The 16,958-nt window shown below is 51.3% G+C and overlaps 5 protein-coding genes across 5 annotated transcripts; 4 read left to right on the top strand and 1 right to left on the bottom strand.

The window, feature by feature from the left end:
* Positions 1-1,189: 1,189 nt before the first annotated feature.
* On the top strand, positions 1,190-3,139 carry BO97DRAFT_115173 (camp independent regulatory protein). Its single transcript, XM_025689933.1, has 2 exons — positions 1,190-1,211; positions 1,398-3,139. The coding sequence occupies exon 2, from the start codon at positions 1,671-1,673 to the stop codon at positions 3,027-3,029; it is 1,359 nt and encodes a 452-aa protein (XP_025550022.1). The 5' UTR covers positions 1,190-1,211; positions 1,398-1,670; the 3' UTR covers positions 3,030-3,139.
* Positions 3,140-5,807: 2,668 nt separating this feature from the next.
* On the top strand, positions 5,808-7,472 carry BO97DRAFT_426113 (uncharacterized protein; the record flags this gene model as incomplete). Its single annotated transcript, XM_025697110.1, has 5 exons — positions 5,808-5,874; positions 5,938-6,227; positions 6,302-6,588; positions 7,077-7,221; positions 7,281-7,472. The coding sequence occupies 5 exons, from the start codon at positions 5,808-5,810 to the stop codon at positions 7,470-7,472; spliced, it is 981 nt and encodes a 326-aa protein (XP_025550023.1).
* Positions 7,473-8,370: 898 nt separating this feature from the next.
* BO97DRAFT_478987 (Zn(II)2Cys6 transcription factor domain-containing protein) lies at positions 8,371-9,714 on the bottom strand (the record flags this gene model as incomplete). The annotated part of the gene is made up of 3 exons (XM_025700660.1): positions 8,371-9,338; positions 9,428-9,509; positions 9,606-9,714. 3 exons carry the CDS (start codon positions 9,712-9,714, stop codon positions 8,417-8,419), a joined length of 1,113 nt encoding a protein of 370 aa, XP_025550024.1. The 3' UTR covers positions 8,371-8,416.
* An 804-nt stretch (positions 9,715-10,518) lies between these two features.
* BO97DRAFT_435741 (tubulin beta chain) lies at positions 10,519-12,282 on the top strand (the record flags this gene model as incomplete). The annotated part of the gene is made up of 9 exons (XM_025697747.1): positions 10,519-10,530; positions 10,600-10,623; positions 10,682-10,707; positions 10,759-10,800; positions 10,855-11,365; positions 11,416-11,648; positions 11,684-11,749; positions 11,809-12,153; positions 12,246-12,282. 9 exons carry the CDS (start codon positions 10,519-10,521, stop codon positions 12,280-12,282), a joined length of 1,296 nt encoding a protein of 431 aa, XP_025550025.1.
* Positions 12,283-14,895: 2,613 nt separating this feature from the next.
* BO97DRAFT_406648 (uncharacterized protein) lies at positions 14,896-15,412 on the top strand. The gene has a single exon (XM_025695453.1). It carries the CDS (start codon positions 14,945-14,947, stop codon positions 15,119-15,121), a length of 177 nt encoding a protein of 58 aa, XP_025550026.1. The 5' UTR covers positions 14,896-14,944; the 3' UTR covers positions 15,122-15,412.
* The last annotated feature ends 1,546 nt before the right edge of the window (positions 15,413-16,958 follow it).

Below are 16,958 nucleotides of genomic sequence, written 5' to 3' on the forward strand. Positions count from 1 at the left end.
CGATATTTAAGGCCATGTCGTACTAGATTGCCCGTCTGGGCTTAGACTCCACCCGTGGATAAGCTCCCTGTTGTTAACTTTGATGTTGACTATTATACTATTATGATAGTGTATAACTTGGGCTGATATCACCGAGGGTTTGGTGCAACGCAGGTAGAGGGTAGATAGATTACCTAGAGCTTAGCTAACACGACCGCCATGTCCAAGCGACTACGACTGCGACTGCTAATCACAGGGACTGGAAGGACTGGAGTAATCTGATTCTCAGCTATAGCGGAATGGTAGGAAGCGAACGAACCCACCCACCAGCTTTGCTCCCCAGTACCATGGATGACCCTCAGGCGAAAGAGAAAAGGTTAAAAACAAGGTTCACTTTGTTTGTGATAAATCCAGCAACTAAATATCAGATGAAATCATTTGCTGCGGCCTCCTCTTAATTCGTACCCACTTTTCTTGGCCGTTCAATCTGGCTGGCTGATCTTGCGCATGGCGCCTAGCAAGAAGAGGTCCAAGCCATCATCCTCTGACCCTGTCTGGGGCTGAATCACGAATGGGTTAGTATGTATTACACTAGTCATGGTCCCGGGAGACTATGAGGCAAAAATAGCAGAAATAGAGAGAGGCGGACACCGTGAGGATTGGAAAGATGCTGTTGCTGTTCAGTGTGCTTTATACTCCTACAGGATGATATCGGACAGTCCCAGTTATTTGGTTGACTCTAGCCGACGCTTATACTGATCCAAACACGCAATAAATCCGACACAGATATTCTTAATAATATCTCATCTCCTTTCAATAGACCAAAACACAACTGCTTAACCCTGTGGGGTTCAAAGTTAGGTTAGTTCCCCACCCTATCTCTGATACTAATTCTTCAGTTATTATTTTTATTTCCATTTTTATTTTATTTTTATTTTATTTTTTGATTTTTCTGGTCGGAATTTATTTGATCTTATTTCAACTTAGTTATCCGGTTTATAATAATCCTTTTTCCAGGTATTCCTCTGCCTACTCTTTTCTTCTCTCCTACCACAATCTGCTGCCATTTTCACAAACCACCATCTCTCTCCTTCCCTCACTCTCCAACTCCAGATTCTATCTGTGACTGCAACAACACTTTATCCCACGCCCATCTTACTGTAAGTAATTGACTGTCTGCATTATGTAGCTCCTTGTCTCAACATCCTTTGTATAACTTGCCGCTTGACTCGGTCCGCTTGCCTGCATTCTTCTTTATTCTCCTATCCGTTGTGCCCACCCCCACTCCCCTACTTTCCTTTCCCCTTGCTGCCTTGGTTCCTTCTACATTCCATCCCCTCTGCTCCCTCCCCTCGAACATCCCCTCATTCCCTTCATAATACACATAGATAGGAAATTAACCTCACTCTTCTCGTCAGATTTTCGTTCACTGCCCGTGGGTAGTGTGTCAATCTCAAAATCACCTGCGTCAAGTTCCCTCTTTGGGAAATATCCGCCCCGTGCCCGTGATTGCTGCTCAACCACGCACAGGCAACACTGCGCGAAGAGTAAATTCCTCTGCGACCAGGGGAATCAGAACTAAATAGCCCGGGTGCTGCCCAGCTTTCAATATTCTCTACCCTACGAATCACCCAGCCCTGGCGCTCAAACCATCCGTCATCACGGGGCACTACACAGATCACCGAAGGTGGATGGAGACGTATCACGGCCACGTCCGCACCCCAGCGGACGCTATCATCCTCTTCGAAGCTTGTCGCATTGGCCTTCTCCCCCGAGTACAACGACGACTGTCGGAAAAAGAGCGCCAGTTGATTCGCTCCGGGTCGGTTTTTGTCTGGGATGAAAGGGAAGCGGGCATGCGAAGATGGACCGATGGCAAATCGTGGAGCGCGAGTCGGGTTTCCGGCAGTTTCTTGACTTATCGCGAAATGGAGGGCAAGCGAGGAGGAACGGGCGTGTCGCAGTCGACCATGTCAAGAGGTGGCAAAACCCCTGACAGTGCGCGAGGCAGCGATGATGACCGGGCGGACGGTGTAGACGAAGGGCCCGACGGCTACCGATACAAGCCCGACGGGTTGATGAAGCAGTCGTTCAGCATCACCACTTCCACTGGACAACATCTTCATCTCATCAGCTACTATTCGAGATCGCACCCGTCTGCGGCCAACCTCCAGCAGCCTTCCACAGATCCGGCCTTGCGACATGTTCGACCGCAAAAAGGACTCTATCCAGAATCTACGGTCAACGATCAGCAGAATCTTCCTGTTGTGACTCGCGGTCCCATGGCTGGTGCTGCCTACGTACCTCCTCATCCGATGGGACCATATGCTCGCGCCGCTGCCACGCATCCTCCGTCTTATACAGCTTCGTATACGTGGCCACCAACGCCGCTGGCCACCCCGCCCGTCCCGGTTCATCACTATCCTTCATATCTACCACCGGTTCCTGCCGCTAGTCATGTCGCATACGCTCATCATCCTGCGTCTTTACCTCCTGGTACTCCTTTGCCGCCACCTCCGCAACCCCCTGGCCTGCAAACGCCCCATGATAGACCAGTGCATGCGGTTGAAGTTGCTATGGCTCCGAATATGCCACCTTCTGTACAGATCATTGCCAGCCGGTCGCCACGCACACCAGTGGAAGCACACGAGATGCTGCATAGAAGCCCCTCGGAGCTCGCACACCATGCAGACATTCGACGGGCGTCTCCACGCACGCAACCGCATCCTCTATCGCACAGCAACGGTCTTGGCCCCGCTGGGCGCAGCCCTCGACTATTGAACCAGCCTCCGTCCAACGCAATCCACATTCCTCCCCCGACCGCAATAGTCTCCAAACCTCTCGAGCCTAGCAGCGCCGGCTCCGCTGTACCTAGCATCGGTGCTCTGATGAACGGCGCACCGTCTGGCGGATTGCCCTCGATCACCGCTGCCCCAGTTCCGGCCACGGGACGGGCGGAGGGACCCAAGGACATCCCAAGCGAGAAGATCGGATTTGGCGGAGAAGATATGAGGGCACTCAGGCAACTCGACCGAGTTTTCACTGCTTAAGCGATCAGACGCCGGTCTGTGGTGAATGATGGATCACAAAAATCTCTGACTGCTGCTCCCTTTCGATGTGCCAGCGTCGGTTCTCTTACATCTGCCCTATATCCTTTGTTTCTTGTATACGATTTAGCATTTTGTGTCTCCTTGTAAGTCCAGATTGAGATGTTCATGTCCCCCCACCCCACGACTTTGTTTTTATTTTTCATTTGATTTCATTGATCCATGGTTTCCGGTCAACTTTGCACGGGATCGGCGTTGTACAAAGAGGTGCATTACTATACAGCATGGGCGGGGTTTTTCTATACGTCACGGGTGACATTTCAGACCTGCATCGAGGAAGAGAATTGCATTGGGTTCGGTCAGTCCGGTGATAAGTTTATGATGGTACAGTTGAATTTTTAAAGAGATCTTCAATTTCACTTCACAAATCCATATAATCAAGCACGACACCGTTTCTGCAATACTCAGAAACGTCGCCGTAGTATTAAGCAGCAACTTGACTATGCCATCATCCCTTCTAGACATCTATACCGTCGAACAAGGCCATTTGATGGCATCGTATCGTAACCGATCCATTTTAACTAAATAATCTGGATTCCTGACTCAACCCGGCTTCCTAGTACAGCATTTCTACAACCTGCTGTCTCACCTGGCACAGCAGACAACTAAGAGCTCAGGCTCATCTGCACGTTGACTGGGTTAATGCACACGCATTATCCAGGATCGCGCATACTAGATGTGTTTGCAACATGCGCTATACAATGCTATAACTACACGACGACAGAGTGGCGTCGTGAATTGGGCGGTAATCTGGTCCGTCCTTCATTGCCGACTCCTGGGGCAACACTTGATTGGAGTGTATCGGGATTGAAATTAATGGGTTGAGGTATCCAGATAAGTTGCCCGGGTGGAGTTCACTAGCAACGCAGATCGAACCGCCCACGGCCGGGACTCGTGCATGTTAGTGGTTATAGCTTGCTCCATATGTCTGATACAAAGGTCCGGGCGAAATGTTGGGTAGACCAAGGCCCTGGACTGGATCTGAATACGAACGAAGAAAGAAGTATTTAACGCAGCACTGCCAGAGACTAGACTAGTGGTGGGCACATGACTCGATATCAGATCCTCCTCACTGTGAGCGGCGAAACGCCCGCTTTTTCAAACCTCATCCTCGATTTACAACAATCATTATTACTAAGTATTTACTTAATAGCGGCTGACAGTCAAAGTTCCGCCACGTTGGTTCTTGAGGCAGCTTCCGTTAATGGTCGAAGCCAGCACACTTGGCCTGTCTGATTTTCCGAGGCAGCTCATATGGCGATATGTTGCTTCTGCCGCCGCGTTCATAGGTGGACACGAGACATCTAGTCGTATCGAGCTAATGTCTAGCATTGCTCGGTGGCTTTCACAACGATGATGGCGAGCTGCGAAAGGCATGGCTTTCACACTAAAGCCCTTGAATATAGGTTAGATGATCGGCCTGCACCTCCCTGCCCCAGCGTCGCAAGAACGGCTACAGTCTCTGCGGCGTGCGCAACCATCTGGAAACGCATCATTTACGCGGATCGATATCTCTCGCTCGTGTTAGGATTGTATCGCGATGTTAGTGATGCTGCTGTAGACGGCTTGCGACGAAGTTATGGCCATGGGCCACCTTGCCTGCCTTGCCGGCTCGATCATCGAACGCGATCAAGGCTTTTCATACGGCCATTTTTGCAATGATACACGCAACGCAGACATTTGATTTCGGGTTGGGACTCACGAACTCTCTTACAAATGTGCATCGAATTCTGGCATCAGTAAAGACATGAGAACGTGCTACATGCTATGCGAACCTCATGACGCAGATGTGACAACACCAGCTGACTGCGTGGCTGCATCTACCTCTGATATTGGCATCCGGGAAGTCAGAGAGATATGACTACAGTCGCCAAACTTGCCGTGGACCCAGCTAGGCGCAGCTTGTTGCCAGCCACCGGCAGAGCTTGTCGACAGCCGCATATATGACTGGCTCGAGCTTGACGACGAAAGACTTGGAGAAAAATTGGTTCAGTGCTATGGTGCGTTCGATGGAGCTGATGTAGGACGGCACCGAAGATGCTCTGAACTGCTTTCTCAGCATATTTACATTATTAACGAAGACTGCCTGCGTTGGGGATCTGCTTCGCACATATCTCATTTAACAGTTTCGGGTATAGATTAGAGATAAGCTGGAATATACGCCTACCCTAACTGCCCCGTCCTGTACGCATACCCATCGCGCATCTTCCCAGGGCCCGGATACAGTTCCCTGATGAAATAAGGCTCATTGATATGGAGCTGATGCGGACCTGGACCATACCTATCGGAAAGCCGCCAATCTCCAGTGTACTGATCGCTTTCAACCACGTCAACAGAACTCGTAGGTGCTGATGATGGCTGCTAATCTGAGGCTCGGAAAACCTGGCCAGCGGTGGAGGGTCAGACCATTGATTGCAAAACCAACACGTACAAGCCTGAAGACGAAATGGAAGGGAAGCCATGAGATATAGCATTGCTACTACCAGTTACTAGACAAAATTTGGCGGGACTGGACAGCTGGAACCGCCAGCGCTAGAGTGGCTTGGCTCTTTATCTTATACGAGACACTCTCTACTCAGCCTGGTCCAAGTCTGGCAGCCGCCGCTGAGGGTGCGATCCTACCATATTAATGCGGCGGTATATGGCTTCCTTTCATTCTACTTTGGGATCAAATTGCTTATTATCTCCCTCTGTATTAAATTGTCGCCTGAAGCTGGCATAATGACTTCTCTAACTATTGCTGACCACGATATCCCTGATTGCTCCAGCAAGACTGTCGTTATCACGGGTATGCTTCTGCACTTCAAATACGTCGATGTCCGATGGCTAATAATTAGTTGATAGGCGGCAGTTCCGGGTCGGATGGGTCGCCGGTCGAATCTTCCAGACGCACAGGGCGTTGGTCTATCTCCTGGACTGACATGCTCCTCACGAGAAGCTGTCAAAGAATACCGCATATATCTCCTGCGATATCACGCATTGGAAGTCCATCACGGCCTTCGCGGCACGCTGAATGTCATCAAGGTCGCACTTAGCATGATGCGACGCACCAAGACGGCGGAGAGCATTATGATCACTTCCAGCGCGACGGCTTACTCCCCTGAGCATTCGTTACCGATATACAGTGCTTCCAAGCTCGGGGTTCGTTCTTCTCCTGCGTGTTGATTCTAAGACTCGGTACGTACAGTACAGCAATGCTAACGATATCCTGCCAGTTGATCGGATTGGTGCGCGCGTTACGCAGTACGCTTCCTCTGGACAACATCACTATCAACGCCGTCGCCCCCGCGACAACCATCACGGGCCTTCTGCCCCCGCACCTCGCGGCGCCCATCATCGCAGCGGGGCTGCCGACCAGCTCGTCGGAGTTCGTGGGGGCTAGCGATCGCCCACTCGGCCACTGCGCAGCAGGCTCGTCAGGTGGAGTTATATGGGAAGGATCCCGGGAGCTCGGTAGAGGCGTGTCCTGGCCGGTGGAACGGACGAGTCATTTTGACATTGGGTGAGAACTACACGGAGTTGGAGGAGGCGACTGCGGATCTGCGGCAGCAGTGGTTTGGAGCGGAGAATACGCGATTGACTTGAATGCAGCAGATAGTGACGGACTTCCGGAGGAAGATTGATTAGATAGGTGTAATTGTAGGCTACGTTATCATGCTATTCCGGCTGATCTGCTGTTAATTTTGGCGAGTCTGCCTGTAGGCTGGTAGGTATTTACTACGGCCATGACATAGATAAATGCCAAAGCAGACCACACAAGCCTCTGCTACTATGTTCAGATTCGCATAAAGAGACGAATGCAAGGGGACGGTGCCCATGATAGTATGAAATCGGAGGGCAGGCAGTTGCTGTACTGAATATATTCTTCGTACCAGTGACGTGTGGCTGTTGTGCCAGTCGCGGCGAACAGATGGCCCTGCAAATATTATGAGCCCTCCCAACATGCATGCTATCCGTTCACATCCTCAATTGACGGCATGACACAGGTAGATACATCATCGGCGACGTTTTTGGAAAAGGCGAACAGGACGTTTTACGTGAAGATGAGGCCGGAGGCGCGATTACTGTGGACGGAGACACGAACGGGTTCACTTTGCCCATGACTGTTACGCCCTTGGTCCTCAGCATGTTCTTTGTGAGTCAATTCTGAATGAGCTAATCTTTCTTTTGGCTGACTGGTGCCGTTTTAGAAAGATTTCGCTGGAGAATGCCATCATCGCCTCCCCATCAATGCTGACCGACACAGACATCGTCACGACAGCCGTTCCCATGATGGAGAACAAGTTCGGAGACATCGAACTCAAGGGGTGGTATGCATCTGCGCTCCTAATTAACCTTGGTGGCTTCGAGCTCCCTTGGGGAACGTGTACAAATTCTCTTTGCTGAAGCCTTCCTTCCTGGTGTTTATTCTTCTGTTCGAAGTGAGCATATACAGCCAGCGCTTACACGGACCTGTGATAATCGGGCGTCTATTCACCCGCAGCGTCGTCATGGAAATGGTGTACATGTACATTAATCTCCTAGTGGAGACTTTTCCCTGCTCGTCTACTACCTTCGCACCTATTTTCAACTCGTGTCGGGCGTATCCGCATGTTCACGTACTGAGGTATATTTCACCTTTTCGTGTACCCGTCTAGACAATCAGAAGAGCAGTTTTTGTGTCTTCAGGTCTATCAGCTCTCTATAATGTTCTCCAAGCCAGCTTTTTCAATCCTCCTTCGAAATCGGTTCTCTCCGGGTGACCACGACCAGGGCTACCGAGCTGCGGGCCTTGTTCTCGGCTCAGCGGATCTCCGTGCTCCTGTATGCATACATGGATGGTCCGACGGCGGTGTTTTTAATTGCTGTGGTTGCTTCAAGCTTGGTGACGGTTATTGGCTTCGCCTGTCATTAGCAGAAGCTCCATGTTGGGAACACAGCGGCACACGGCGGCTTGATGTGTGCGGTGTTTCTGTGCACTTGTTCAGAAGCATATGGTTAACGTATACGGTATGTCGTGCGTTTTATTAGAGCACCTTGATAAGCGAGCAAGTGAAGGGCACTTGCAATGACCAGGTGAGATTTGGTATGACACACCTGCATTGTACTGTAAGTAGGAGTGTACGAGCTCAGGGGGGTTGGAAACTACATTTGCATCCTTAATATTGGGTGTTTTCCAATCAAATATGTACATCAGCCGACACTATCCCATCATAACTTACATGCGATTGTGCCGCTTAAGAACGTATAAGTATAAAGGAAAAGGCTTATATATTGTAGAAATCTTTGATTCCATGGTTAAAATAGCTAGTTATATAAATTTATACTGATGCTTCCGCCTGCCACATGACCTAGTTATATAGGCTCATAGATATCGACAACATCTTGTTTATGAGGGTGGTCATCAGAAATGAGGCTTCTGCGATGCTTTCAAGGTCCATGTTAATGCTGCTGCTACTGCTGCTACTGCCAGGGCTCGTGACATCGGTCGGGGTATATTGATCTATCGTTGACTGCGCCTCCGGCAGGGTCATGAATTTCTCGAACATTGCCAGCTTCTCATCAATTAGCATGAATACTTGGACCACCGCCCCCTCCAACGCGGCCCCGGGATGGAGCGGCGCAGTAGGCGGCGGCGGCGGCGAGTGCTGTCTTGTGGTATGCTGCGCCAAATACTGATCGTGCTGCGCGGCGAACTGGATTCCCCGCCGCAGATGCATGCGTGCAGTCGTGTAGTTTCCCTGGAACAGCTCGATGCAGGTGAAATTAATACTGCAGAGCAGCGCCAGCGTCCGGACCTGCGGATCATTAGACGCCAAGCGTCGGCGCAGCAAGGCCATCGCCTTGCCGTACTGCTCGAACGCGAATCGAATAAACGGGTCATGCAATGCCATCGTCTTGCAGACGGCCATGCCGCGCGTCTCGACGTTCTCCTGAAGCACGCCCAGGGCCACGATGGCGTGATAAGCCGCCGGCTCCGCATTGCTCACCTGGAGCACGTCCCGCTGCCAGACTTCCGTGAAGTCGAATCGGCTGGCCTGCAGCGGCACCGTGTGGTTGAAGAAGCTGTTGAAGCAGCGGCGTTCGTCGGTGTTGGTATCTGGGCGGCTGCTGGGGGCAGCGACTGGGACACCCGCGAGTTGGGACCAGATGGCTTTGGCGATGGCCCCCGAGGCGCGTGGCAGTCGGATCGCATCGTATTCGCACTGGCGGCCGGTGGAGGTGCATCGTTTGCACGCCCCCGGTGTCTCGTCACATTTGACATGTCTGGCTCTGTGTCGATCACAAACAACCGTGAGTCAGTGAGGGTGGGCGGCATGATTGGTTTGATTGTAGTTCTGGGTTGAAAGGTGGATACAAACCGACAGGTTCGACATCCGTTCCGGGATCTGCGAGTGAGTTGTTTCTGTCTCGCTTGGTCTGCCATCTGAGTCGGATGCTTGGCTATGGGATGATCAAATGAAAAGGGATGACAGGATCGGAGGTGGCGTATTTGCTAAGAGGAGGTGATAAGTACGGGCTTAGTGGTACTGTACCTACTAGTAATGCTGGTGCCTGGGTGCCTGAATGTCAAGCGGGTCGGCCGGCAAGGCTGCGGGGACGCGGGCCGCTTCCGAGTGGGCGCAATCATCGCCTTCCTTCCCGTCATTTCTCTTGTCTTCTTCACCCACTGCCAAGTCTCTTTACTCCAGTTTAGTTTGCACAGGCTATTTATCGATGCTTCACTTCAAAGACCTTCTTGCAGTTGCAGAAGACGGAGGGAGGCCGGAGCTCTGAGGGTTTCAGTCCTCGGTAAGCAGCAGCAGCTCCCTCAATTCAATTCTTGATGACCATCGGATACTGCAAACACAGAACCGCATACTGAGACAATTTCCGGCTCATACCCAACCAGTCAGATCTAAGACCTCCGCTGGTCTCTGCAATCTTCCTGTCCCTCGTCTATACGCTTTTTCACTGCTATTGGCCTCAGAGTCTGACTGCCTAGGTATGGATGTAACACATGCTCGGGGATCAGCTGAATGCCCGCGGCTGTCTATGGAGTCAATCAGTGGCTCTGTCTTAGCCGGAGGGTGACACCACTCCTTACCGTGCAACCAGAGCCAGAGCTGTTTTGTGAGGGTGCGCAGCAGGTAGGAGCAAAAGTATGCTCGTTCGTTTGCGGGCTGCAGCTGGAGACAATGCCAGGACACTCGGAAACTGTGACTCTGAGTGCCTGGATGGGATCTAAAGATTTCGACAGCATGCGATATTGTGTTAGTATCCATGACTAGTCGCTACATCTGGCTTGCAAGGAGAACTCGGCGTACTAAGCCCGTCGCTTTCTGGGGAAGATGTCGCGAGTTGCTCTCATACTTATCAGCCCATCGGCCCGCTGGTATGAAGAAGCATCAGCATTCGCACCGCATCCTTCCACTCGTATATCATCAATCGCTTATACCATCGTATCCGCAAGATGCGCGAGATTGTTAGTTTACCCTTCACAGATTGTGTCAAAGTGTTGGTCAATATACCATGCTAACTCGAGCCATGGAAGATTTATATCCAAACTGGCCAGTGTGTAAGTCACTAACTGAGTCGGGACACGATACATTGCTTGACTAACATCCCCCGATCAGGGTAATCAGATCGGCAGTTCCTTCTGGTAAGTCTTACGCTCTATCTCTGACACTCTTGATGTCTGACATTCCCTAAGGCAAACGATCTCCCGCGAACATGGCTTGGATGCCACCGGCGTGTAAGCAAACATACTCGGTTTCTTTGTGAAACTACCTTCCTGACAACAAGCTAGGTACCGCGGTGCATCTGCTTTGAAGCTGGAGAGGATGAACGTCTATTTCAATGAAGTCGCCGGCAGAAAGTATGTTCCCCGCGCGGTCCTCGTCGACTTGGAGCCAGGAACCATGGATGCAATTCGATCCGGTCCCATCGGTTCTCTGTTTCGGCCCGACAACTTTATATTTGGGCAGTCTGGCGCGGGAAACAACTGGGCCAAAGGCCAATATACCGACGGTGCAGAGTTAGTGGATCAAGTCGTCGATGTTATTCGCAGAGAAGCAGAAGCGTGCGGGTGCGTCCAAGGCTTCCAGGTCTCCCACTCGCTGGGTGGCGGTACAGGGTCCGGTATGGGCACCCTCTTGATCTCAAAAATCAAAGAAGAATTTCCCGATCGGATGATGGTCACATTCTCTGTGATGCCTTCCCCCAAAGTGTCTGATGCTGTCGTCGAGCCGTATAACGCTATTCTCTCGGTCCATCAGTTGATCGAGCATGTGGACGAAACCTTTTGTCTGGATAAGGAGGTGAGATGAAAAGTGCCTTTAGTGTACGTCAAGCAGGCTGACAGCCATAGGGTCTCTACGATATCTGTACGCGCACGTTGAAGCTGGACTGCCCTAGCTATAACGATCTCAACCACTTGGTCTCAGCAGTTATGTCCGGCATCTCGGTATGTCTTCGATTCCCTGGCCAACTCAACTCCGACCTGCGTAAATTGGCTGTGAACATGGTCTCATTCCCACGCTTGCATTTCTTCATGGTAGGCTTTGCACCGTTGACCAGCCGCGGGGCTCATCCTTCCGGGCAGTCACCGTCCCGGAACTCACGTCCCAGATGTTCAGTCCGAACAATATGATGGTTTCCTGCAATTTCAATCATGGCCGCTTTCTGACGTGCTCGGCTCTATTGTGAGTCCCCTGAGCCCCATCCGATTTGAGAAAACTGTAGCGCTGACTCTCTACGCCAGTCGCGGCCGGATCTCCATGCGTGAAATCGAGGACCAGATGAACCAGGTCCAGAACAAACACGCCGGAGCCTTCGTCGAATGGATCCCGAACAGCGTGCAGACGGCCCACTGCTCCGTGCCGCCGCAGGGTCTCCGGATGTCGGCGACGTTCCTGGGCAATTCCACCGCGATCCAGGAAATCTTCCACCGGGTGGGCACGGACTTTGCGAAGCTGTTCCGCCCCAAGGTGCTCCTACACTGGTACACGGTGGAAGGAATGGAGGAGATGGAGTTCACCGAGGCGGAAAGCAATCTGCATGACCTGATCGCGGAGTATCAGCAGTACCAGGATGCATCTGCCGCTGCGTCTCCTTCTTTCTCCGACGACGAGGCAACCGTCGTCAGCGACGAGCTGCAATCGCTTGGCTAAGTGCGTGCCCACTCCGGCACCTGAATAGTCTGTCAGAGGAGGAAATCTATCGTTCAAGAGTCTAGGACTAGAATGCCAGCCTTTCATCTCGCCTCACGCTGTCGCATCCCAAGTACTTTCTAGAATAAACCACATCCCATGCTGCCCCAAGCAACACACAACCCTCAAACTAGGTAGCTAACAACCGAGTAGGTACTGGGTCTAGCCCAGCATTTACCCCATCCATCCATCCACGTGCCCGACCCCCGTCCCCTCCCCCAAGACCTGAACCAACCAGCCTTAGCCCACCAGCATCCACCGCCATTGAACCCAAGCCAAACTCTGTTCCAGACGGACTAGCATACTGTGTGTATGTAGGTCCATCAAAATAGGGTAAAGCGGCCAAGCCATAGATTGAGCCCAGAGGCTTCTTCCATCCACATGCAGCGGGCGGGCGGGGCACTTCTTTTCCACTTTGTAACCTAGTAGACTAGTAGCATACGCCTGGACTCTCCCGGGAGCCAGAACACAGGCAAAGAGAAAAACCAAGGTCGGGTTGGGTTGGTCGGTGCGTGATGTACGTATACCCGATGCCCTCGTACTGTAGGTATGTAGGTCCTAGTTATGATTCCCTGGAGGTGTGCGGACAGTGGACACTGTGGAGTGCATGCGGGATCGCGGTCTACTGTAGCTGAATCGGGATTTCTTTTAGGAAGGATCGGGTTGTTGCCAGTAGGTGTGAGGGTTGAATTGGTTGTGGATGTGCAGGCTGGGCTTGGATCCTGTTGTTGTTGGGATGGGTTTGGTTACAATTTGAGATTGACTTGGTGATCGAGTTGGGGAGAGAGGGTTGAGTTGAGGGCTCATTTTTGAGGTTTTGGATAATTACGGAGTTCTAATTGACAGAGAAATAGGTAGATGATTCAATAGTTGAGTAGAAATTAGAGAAAGTTCTATATTATTGTATGTTCATGCTGGTCTGCCCACCTGCCATCATAGTTAACTTATCATATTGCTAAGCAAAATGGCAAACAGCCAGAGTACCTTCAGTTCGGAAGTCATTATCCCGTCAATACCCGATCTCGCTTAGGACCGTATAACAGTCCGAGCCATCCCATCTGATTTACACTCTTTAGTCCAGTCCAGGCCCGCCCAGTTCCAGCCCGACTATCTTTTTCCTTGAGTGATAATTGGAGAGCAAGAGCAAACAAACAAACAAAGGAAAGAAAGAAAAATGGGACTCTAGAAGAATAGAACCAGACAGTAGTGTAGGTATGTAAACCGGTACCTTAGTTTCAGTTTCCTACCCAACATGCTGATTTCCCAATTCGTCGCCTGGCAGATCGATGATGGGGCGCGCCCGCGCGGACTCACTCACTCCACTTCTCCCCTTCCCTCCTTCTCCTCCTCCATCATCCCGAGCCGTTTCGAATCACCGTGGACCGTGCAGTGGCCGACTGACCGGACTTGGAAGTGAAGAGGTCCGAGCACTCGGAGAAAAAGCCATCCAATGGTAGACATAGAAATTGAGGCGTTTTCGGTGGGTTACTAACTGGAGGTTCCCCGCCCTGCTTACTCTCTTGGAGTCGATTGCCTTTAAGCGATTTGCATGGTGGGTGACTGACTAATGGTAATTCCTGATGGTGAAGGTTGAGTGAGTGGCTGTGTTGCCACCCCAGATAGCTAGCTATAGCTGGTGTTCTGGGTTAGGAGAGGTGAAAAGGTACGGAATGGTGGTTTACTGTAGGTACAGTACACGAAACTAGCTACATGCCAGTAGTAGCTGGAGCTCAGGCGCCGTGCTATTTAGTAGTACTGTACCTAGCTTGGTGGCCGATCACTCCTTCTGTTTTACTCGTAGTTTTTGCTGACTATTGGCTAGAATCACCGGACTTCAGTTCTCCAGATTACTGTACTCCTGGAAGTGGAATCCCGGTTCAGATCGGTCTCCTCAGTCTCATCTGATCATGTATGTATGTACCTACAGTAGGAGCATGTTCCGCAGTGGGCGAGGAGAAAAGGTGGCTAAGGTGTGTGCTCGCACCGAGAACCGAGCATAAAAATCGGATATGATAAATTATCTACTGCTGGGGCTTGATCGATGCTTTGCAGCAGCAGCAGCACCCGAATGTCCGTGCTGGGGAGCACAAGAGGGAAGATCTGGCCCACTTTTCCCCAGATTGTCCGGATAATGAGGGCTTTTTTTTCTCCCAATGATTCTCGCGGTTGCGTCTTTGCTTTTCCGTCCACTCATTTCCTTCCCCTTGCGGAGGATGTTCGGATGCTGCGCCATGGAGGAGGAGGGGGGATTTCCTTTCCCCCTCCGATCCGATCCCTGCGACGTCATTCTTCTCCGCTTCATCAAGGAAAGGAGAAAGTTCATGGTCAGACTGATCGATCAGTCTCAAGCGTGCGGTGCGGTGCAGGAAGTGGCTGGATTTCCCGAGCAAGGCAAGTGGCCGGTAAGATCACTGCCCGAGCTTCTGGCCTTCTCTGTCTCTTTCTCTTCTTTCTTTCTGTCTCTCTCTGTCTCTTTCTTTGCTCTCCGCATTTGATGCAACACAAAGAAGACTAGTAGCGTGGGGTGTGGCGTCCAGCTGAGCCTGAGCCGTGTCATCCCGGCATGCAAGTAATACGCTCACTACATAAGACCCCGACTGGGAACACTACCTTACCTACGTTCGGTCCGCCTTCCACCCCGTCATCTTTGTGAATTGCTGCTTGCAGTAAACAAGAAGCCACGGTTCTATGCCTTCCTCCCCGTATCTGGTCATTGTACTGCTGTCACTCCTGCTGTCGACCATCGAATTGGTGTGGAAAAGGAGGGGAGGGGTACAGCGGACGCCTCGCACCGGACCATATGGCATGCTTCCGACGTGTCCAGTTTTCCGGGGAGCATATAAGATTCAATGTTGCCTGAGATAGATCCCACGGCCCGATAGATCTCGACTTAAAATTGAATGAAGGGGATTATCGAAAAAGTCGGAGGGGCGGCGCCGCCTCTGCTGCTGCTGCAAGCAAGAGAGAATTTTGACTTTCTGCTTGTGTAAGCTATGTGGGCTACAGGCGTGTTATCTATACGAGCTTCCTTCTCGTCAGGAGTCCTTGTATCATGCCTCTAACCCTTCCCCATGACCAGTGATCAGGATGTGCACGGCGCGGGCAATGGACCCCCACTCATAGCGAATCCTTTCTCGAACGGATCCTGATGTGTCTGGGGGAAGGGAGGGAGGGAGGTGGGGAATGTGTCATTAGAAGACGACAGCTTCGGGGAGAAAAGTTCCGACGGGGACGGTAGTTCGTAATCGCAAGCTGATGGAGATGAGGTGTGTGTCTGTGTGTGTGTGTGTTGATGGTCCTGCGAAAGACTGGCGAAAGACCTGTACCACGTTGATCTTCGGTGGTTTTCTCTTTTTGTCCAGGCCATAGGGGAAACCAACCGAGAGCCTCAACGGGTCAAACAGTATACCTACAGTACAGTCCCTTCTGTCAGTGCTGGTGGAAAGACTAGCTAAGCCTAGGTGTATGTAACTAGTCCGTCGATCAGCTTCTAGCACATATTGGTGTTTGTGCTGAGTCTGCAAGAGAAAGAGGACGAAGAGGGGGTGGAAAAAGAACCATATTTTGGCGCCGAGAAGAGCAAAGCGAGGCAGCTAAACCCCCGACGACGCATCGCCAGGAATTGTATTTCGGACGGGGGGGGGATGGGGGATGGTGGGTTTGAGGAGGAATCATCCATCCAGGCATCCATCCACCCACTCACAGACACACCCACACCCACCACACACGCACAACACGCTCAACACGTACACAAACCCCGGTCAGTGGCCAGCCGAAGAGGGAGCTTCCCTGCCCAAATGGGAGGAAGCAACGAGGATCATCCGCGATGGTCAACAGGGTCCCATGCGTGGAGACTTTGATTCGTGCACATTGCTTTTTGGGTGCATCCACCGGTTTCCGAAGTGTGTGCATGTACGTGTGTATGCAAGTCCATACAGTAGATACAGTACAGAGTACAGTAGTGAGGGTAAGCGTGGGGAGGGGGGGGGAGGGGTGTGTTTAGGGGGGGAAAGCAAGAAGAAGGGGGTAAAGCAATGGTTCTGGTACTTGTAAGCTGTAATTGCAGGTAAAAATCTAGTTTACCTACTGAATAGGTAGTGTGGAAGGTTGACAAAAGCAAAAACATTGCAGCTTCTTACTTTCACACATACACAGTCTCTCTCCTGCTCTTCCCTAGTGAAGTTTCTCCCTCACCACCTGTCGTTTTTCTCCGTGCGCAAATAGGCCAATCAAGGTCTGTGCAGCAACCGGCTTGGCAGTTCCACTCAGTCAGTGCCCTGTGGAGTTTTAGTGCTCTTTCCAATCTTCAATCGTTATTCCCTCCCTCCCCGCATCTGGAATGTTGCTGAAAGATGATGGAATCTGACAAGTTGGTCTGCCTCTTCTGGGCAGGGAATATTCCTCGGTGATCCTACCACGCGCACTACCGTAGGTATATATGACTATCTACCATCATGGAAATCCAGCCATCAAGAGCGGTACTTCATCACCACCCCATTATCCATTGTTCAGACACATCGCCAGGCAATAAACAATGTACCTCGTTCATCCCAATTTAAAGTGGGCTCGGGGCCTTTATGATGGATACGATTCACCCCAAACCGGAATTATCAATCATAAAGTTTGCCCACTTGCGATCCATCTGAATTTTCAGTCGCACTCCCCAGCTATTCATGCGTTTTGACAATGAATGCTGAAGCCT

Source organism: Aspergillus homomorphus (genome assembly GCF_003184865.1).
Source record: "Aspergillus homomorphus CBS 101889 unplaced genomic scaffold BO97scaffold_26, whole genome shotgun sequence".
In the NCBI taxonomy this organism is placed as follows: domain Eukaryota; kingdom Fungi; phylum Ascomycota; class Eurotiomycetes; order Eurotiales; family Aspergillaceae; genus Aspergillus; species Aspergillus homomorphus.